The sequence below is a fragment of the Calliphora vicina genome, chromosome 1 (genome assembly GCF_958450345.1).
Source record: "Calliphora vicina chromosome 1, idCalVici1.1, whole genome shotgun sequence".
NCBI classification, from domain to species: Eukaryota; Metazoa; Arthropoda; class Insecta; order Diptera; family Calliphoridae; genus Calliphora; species Calliphora vicina.
The window spans coordinates 68484118-68492836 of record NC_088780.1 but is presented as its reverse complement, the minus strand read 5'-3'; the positions used below and the strand labels follow the sequence as shown (position 1 = coordinate 68492836).

Here is an 8719-nt window from a genome sequence, read left to right as displayed (position 1 = left end):
TTATTATTATTATTATTATTATTATTATTATTATTATTATTATTATTATTATTATTATTATTATTATTATTATTATTATTATTATTATTATTATTATTATTATTATTATTATTATTATTATTATTATTATTATTATTATTATTATTATTATTATTATTATTATTATTATTATTATTATTATTATTATTATTATTATTATTATTATTATTATTATTATTATTATTATTATTATTATTATTATTATTATTATTATTATTATTATTATTATTATTATTATTATTATTATTATTATTATTATTATTATTATTATTATTATTATTATTATTATTATTATTATTATTATTATTATTATTATTATTATTATTATTATTATTATTATTATTATTATTATTATTATTATTATTATTATTATTATTATTATTATTATTATTATTATTATTATTATTATTATTATTATTATTATTATTATTATTATTATTATTATTATTATTATTATTATTATTATTATTATTATTATTATTATTATTATTATTATTATTATTATTATTATTATTATTATTATTATTATTATTATTATTATTATTATTATTATTATTATTATTATTATTATTATTATTATTATTATTATTATTATTATTATTATTATTATTATTATTATTATTATTATTATTATTATTATTATTATTATTATTATTATTATTATTATTATTATTATTATTATTATTATTATTATTATTATTATTATTATTATTATTATTATTATTATTATTATTATTATTATTATTATTATTATTATTATTATTATTATTATTATTATTATTATTATTATTATTATTATTATTATTATTATTATTATTATTATTATTATTATTATTATTATTATTATTATTATTATTATTATTATTATTATTATTATTATTATTATTATTATTATTATTATTATTATTATTATTATTATTATTATTATTATTATTATTATTATTATTATTATTATTATTATTATTATTATTATTATTATTATTATTATTATTATTATTATTATTATTATTATTATTATTATTATTATTATTATTATTATTATTATTATTATTATTATTATTATTATTATTATTATTATTATTATTATTATTATTATTATTATTATTATTATTATTATTATTATTATTATTATTATTATTATTATTATTATTATTATTATTATTATTATTATTATTATTATTATTATTATTATTATTATTATTATTATTATTATTATTATTATTATTATTATTATTATTATTATTATTATTATTATTATTATTATTATTATTATTATTATTATTATTATTATTATTATTATTATTATTATTATTATTATTATTATTATTATTATTATTATTATTATTATTATTATTATTATTATTATTATTATTATTATTATTATTATTATTATTATTATTATTATTATTATTATTATTATTATTATTATTATTATTATTATTATTATTATTATTATTATTATTATTATTATTATTATTATTATTATTATTATTATTATTATTATTATTATTATTATTATTATTATTATTATTATTATTATTATTATTATTATTATTATTATTATTATTATTATTATTATTATTATTATTATTATTATTATTATTATTATTATTATTATTATTATTATTATTATTATTATTATTATTATTATTATTATTATTATTATTATTATTATTATTATTATTATTATTATTATTATTATTATTATTATTATTATTATTATTATTATTATTATTATTATTATTATTATTATTATTATTATTATTATTATTATTATTATTATTATTATTATTATTATTATTATTATTATTATTATTATTATTATTATTATTATTATTATTATTATTATTATTATTATTATTATTATTATTATTATTATTATTATTATTATTATTATTATTATTATTATTATTATTATTATTATTATTATTATTATTATTATTATTATTATTATTATTATTATTATTATTATTATTATTATTATTATTATTATTATTATTATTATTATTATTATTATTATTATTATTATTATTATTATTATTATTATTATTATTATTATTATTATTATTATTATTATTATTATTATTATTATTATTATTATTATTATTATTATTATTATTATTATTATTATTATTATTATTATTATTATTATTATTATTATTATTATTATTATTATTATTATTATTATTATTATTATTATTATTATTATTATTATTATTATTATTATTATTATTATTATTATTATTATTATTATTATTATTATTATTATTATTATTATTATTATTATTATTATTATTATTATTATTATTATTATTATTATTATTATTATTATTATTATTATTATTATTATTATTATTATTATTATTATTATTATTATTATTATTATTATTATTATTATTATTATTATTATTATTATTATTATTATTATTATTATTATTATATTATTATTATTATTATTATTATTATTATTATTATTATTATTATTATTATTATTATTATTATTATTATTATTATTATTATTATTATTATTATTATTATTATTATTATTATTATTATTATTATTATTATTATTATTATTATTATTATTATTATTATTATTATTATTATTATTATTATTATTATTATTATTATTATTATTATTATTATTATTATTATTATTATTATTATTATTATTATTATTATTATTATTATTATTATTATTATTATTATTATTATTATTATTATTATTATTATTATTATTATTATTATTATTATTATTATTATTATTATTATTATTATTATTATTATTATTATTATTATTATTATTATTATTATTATTATTATTATTATTATTATTATTATTATTATTATTATTATTATTATTATTATTATTATTATTATTATTATTATTATTATTATTATTATTATTATTATTATTATTATTATTATTATTATTATTATTATTATTATTATTATTATTATTATTATTATTATTATTATTATTATTATTATTATTATTATTATTATTATTATTATTATTATTATTATTATTATTATTATTATTATTATTATTATTATTATTATTATTATTATTATTATTATTATTATTATTATTATTATTATTATTATTATTATTATTATTATTATTATTATTATTATTATTATTATTATTATTATTATTATTATTATTATTATTATTATTATTATTATTATTATTATTATTATTATTATTATTATTATTATTATTATTATTATTATTATTATTATTATTATTATTATTATTATTATTATTATTATTATTATTATTATTATTATTATTATTATTATTATTATTATTATTATTATTATTATTATTATTATTATTATTATTATTATTATTATTATTATTATTATTATTATTATTATTATTATTATTATTATTATTATTATTATTATTATTATTATTATTATTATTATTATTATTATTATTATTATTATTATTATTATTATTATTATTATTATTATTATTATTATTATTATTATTATTATTATTATTATTATTATTATTATTATTATTATTATTATTATTATTATTATTATTATTATTATTATTATTATTATTATTATTATTATTATTATTATTATTATTATTATTATTATTATTATTATTATTATTATTATTATTATTATTATTATTATTATTATTATTATTATTATTATTATTATTATTATTATTATTATTATTATTATTATTATTATTATTATTATTATTATTATTATTATTATTATTATTATTATTATTATTATTATTATTATTATTATTATTATTATTATTATTATTATTATTATTATTATTATTATTATTATTATTATTATTATTATTATTATTATTATTATTATTATTATTATTATTATTATTATTATTATTATTATTATTATTATTATTATTATTATTATTATTATTATTATTATTATTATTATTATTATTATTATTATTATTATTATTATTATTATTATTATTATTATTATTATTATTATTATTATTATTATTATTATTATTATTATTATTATTATTATTATTATTATTATTATTATTATTATTATTATTATTATTATTATTATTATTATTATTATTATTATTATTATTATTATTATTATTATTATTATTATTATTATTATTATTATTATTATTATTATTATTATTATTATTATTATTATTATTATTATTATTATTATTATTATTATTATTATTATTATTATTATTATTATTATTATTATTATTATTATTATTATTATTATTATTATTATTATTATTATTATTATTATTATTATTATTATTATTATTATTATTATTATTATTATTATTATTATTATTATTATTATTATTATTATTATTATTATTATTATTATTATTATTATTATTATTATTATTATTATTATTATTATTATTATTATTATTATTATTATTATTATTATTATTATTATTATTATTATTATTATTATTATTATTATTATTATTATTATTATTATTATTATTATTATTATTATTATTATTATTATTATTATTATTATTATTATTATTATTATTATTATTATTATTATTATTATTATTATTATTATTATTATTATTATTATTATTATTATTATTATTATTATTATTATTATTATTATTATTATTATTATTATTATTATTATTATTATTATTATTATTATTATTATTATTATTATTATTATTATTATTATTATTATTATTATTATTATTATTATTATTATTATTATTATTATTATTATTATTATTATTATTATTATTATTATTATTATTATTATTATTATTATTATTATTATTATTATTATTATTATTATTATTATTATTATTATTATTATTATTATTATTATTATTATTATTATTATTATTATTATTATTATTATTATTATTATTATTATTATTATTATTATTATTATTATTATTATTATTATTATTATTATTATTATTATTATTATTATTATTATTATTATTATTATTATTATTATTATTATTATTATTATTATTATTATTATTATTATTATTATTATTATTATTATTATTATTATTATTATTATTATTATTATTATTATTATTATTATTATTATTATTATTATTATTATTATTATTATTATTATTATTATTATTATTATTATTATTATTATTATTATTATTATTATTATTATTATTATTATTATTATTATTATTATTATTATTATTATTATTATTATTATTATTATTATTATTATTATTATTATTATTATTATTATTATTATTATTATTATTATTATTATTATTATTATTATTATTATTATTATTATTATTATTATTATTATTATTATTATTATTATTATTATTATTATTATTATTATTATTATTATTATTATTATTATTATTATTATTATTATTATTATTATTATTATTATTATTATTATTATTATTATTATTATTATTATTATTATTATTATTATTATTATTATTATTATTATTATTATTATTATTATTATTATTATTATTATTATTATTATTATTATTATTATTATTATTATTATTATTATTATTATTATTATTATTATTATTATTATTATTATTATTATTATTATTATTATTATTATTATTATTATTATTATTATTATTATTATTATTATTATTATTATTATTATTATTATTATTATTATTATTATTATTATTATTATTATTATTATTATTATTATTATTATTATTATTATTATTATTATTATTATTATTATTATTATTATTATTATTATTATTATTATTATTATTATTATTATTATTATTATTATTATTATTATTATTATTATTATTATTATTATTATTATTATTATTATTATTATTATTATTATTATTATTATTATTATTATTATTATTATTATTATTATTATTATTATTATTATTATTATTATTATTATTATTATTATTATTATTATTATTATTATTATTATTATTATTATTATTATTATTATTATTATTATTATTATTATTATTATTATTATTATTATTATTATTATTATTATTATTATTATTATTATTATTATTATTATTATTATTATTATTATTATTATTATTATTATTATTATTATTATTATTATTATTATTATTATTATTATTATTATTATTATTATTATTATTATTATTATTATTATTATTATTATTATTATTATTATTATTATTATTATTATTATTATTATTATTATTATTATTATTATTATTATTATTATTATTATTATTATTATTATTATTATTATTATTATTATTATTATTATTATTATTATTATTATTATTATTATTATTATTATTATTATTATTATTATTATTATTATTATTATTATTATTATTATTATTATTATTATTATTATTATTATTATTATTATTATTATTATTATTATTATTATTATTATTATTATTATTATTATTATTATTATTATTATTATTATTATTATTATTATTATTATTATTATTATTATTATTATTATTATTATTATTATTATTATTATTATTATTATTATTATTATTATTATTATTATTATTATTATTATTATTATTATTATTATTATTATTATTATTATTATTATTATTATTATTATTATTATTATTATTATTATTATTATTATTATTATTATTATTATTATTATTATTATTATTATTATTATTATTATTATTATTATTATTATTATTATTATTATTATTATTATTATTATTATTATTATTATTATTATTATTATTATTATTATTATTATTATTATTATTATTATTATTATTATTATTATTATTATTATTATTATTATTATTATTATTATTATTATTATTATTATTATTATTATTATTATTATTATTATTATTATTATTATTATTATTATTATTATTATTATTATTATTATTATTATTATTATTATTATTATTATTATTATTATTATTATTATTATTATTATTATTATTATTATTATTATTATTATTATTATTATTATTATTATTATTATTATTATTATTATTATTATTATTATTATTATTATTATTATTATTATTATTATTATTATTATTATTATTATTATTATTATTATTATTATTATTATTATTATTATTATTATTATTATTATTATTATTATTATTATTATTATTATTATTATTATTATTATTATTATTATTATTATTATTATTATTATTATTATTATTATTATTATTATTATTATTATTATTATTATTATTATTATTATTATTATTATTATTATTATTATTATTATTATTATTATTATTATTATTATTATTATTATTATTATTATTATTATTATTATTATTATTATTATTATTATTATTATTATTATTATTATTATTATTATTATTATTATTATTATTATTATTATTATTATTATTATTATTATTATTATTATTATTATTATTATTATTATTATTATTATTATTATTATTATTATTATTATTATTATTATTATTATTATTATTATTATTATTATTATTATTATTATTATTATTATTATTATTATTATTATTATTATTATTATTATTATTATTATTATTATTATTATTATTATTATTATTATTATTATTATTATTATTATTATTATTATTATTATTATTATTATTATTATTATTATTATTATTATTATTATTATTATTATTATTATTATTATTATTATTATTATTATTATTATTATTATTATTATTATTATTATTATTATTATTATTATTATTATTATTATTATTATTATTATTATTATTATTATTATTATTATTATTATTATTATTATTATTATTATTATTATTATTATTATTATTATTATTATTATTATTATTATTATTATTATTATTATTATTATTATTATTATTATTATTATTATTATTATTATTATTATTATTATTATTATTATTATTATTATTATTATTATTATTATTATTATTATTATTATTATTATTATTATTATTATTAGTATTATTATTATTATTATTATTATTATTATTATTATTATTATTATTATTATTATTATTATTATTATTATTATTATTATTATTATTATTATTATTATTATTATTATTATTATTATTATTATTATTATTATTATTATTATTATTATTATTATTATTATTATTATTATTATTATTATTATTATTATTATTATTATTATTATTATTATTATTATTATTATTATTATTATTATTATTATTATTATTATTATTATTATTATTATTATTATTATTATTATTATTATTATTATTATTATTATTATTATTATTATTATTATTATTATTATTATTATTATTATTATTATTATTATTATTATTATTATTATTATTATTATTATTATTATTATTATTATTATTATTATTATTATTATTATTATTATTATTATTATTATTATTATTATTATTATTATTATTATTATTATTATTATTATTATTATTATTATTATTATTATTATTATTATTATTATTATTATTATTATTATTATTATTATTATTATTATTATTATTATTATTATTATTATTATTATTATTATTATTATTATTATTATTATTATTATTATTATTATTATTATTATTATTATTATTATTATTATTATTATTATTATTATTATTATTATTATTATTATTATTATTATTATTATTATTATTATTATTATTATTATTATTATTATTATTATTATTATTATTATTATTATTATTATTATT

General features: G+C 0.0%; 3 protein-coding genes across 3 annotated transcripts; all 3 read right to left on the bottom strand.

Moving 5' to 3' along the window:
- Positions 1 to 770: 770 nt before the first annotated feature.
- LOC135962916 (myb-like protein D) lies at positions 771 to 1283 on the bottom strand (the record flags this gene model as incomplete). The annotated part of the gene is made up of 1 exon (XM_065514777.1): positions 771 to 1283. A coding segment is annotated over one exon (513 nt), but the record flags the coding sequence as incomplete, so codon positions are not given.
- A 1829-nt stretch (positions 1284 to 3112) lies between these two features.
- Positions 3113 to 3949, bottom strand: LOC135962884 (probable serine/threonine-protein kinase clkA; the record flags this gene model as incomplete). Its single annotated transcript, XM_065514774.1, has 1 exon — positions 3113 to 3949. A coding segment is annotated over one exon (837 nt), but the record flags the coding sequence as incomplete, so codon positions are not given.
- A 3765-nt stretch (positions 3950 to 7714) lies between these two features.
- Positions 7715 to 8227, bottom strand: LOC135962900 (uncharacterized protein DDB_G0292186-like; the record flags this gene model as incomplete). Its single annotated transcript, XM_065514776.1, has 1 exon — positions 7715 to 8227. A coding segment is annotated over one exon (513 nt), but the record flags the coding sequence as incomplete, so codon positions are not given.
- Positions 8228 to 8719: the final 492 nt, after the last annotated feature.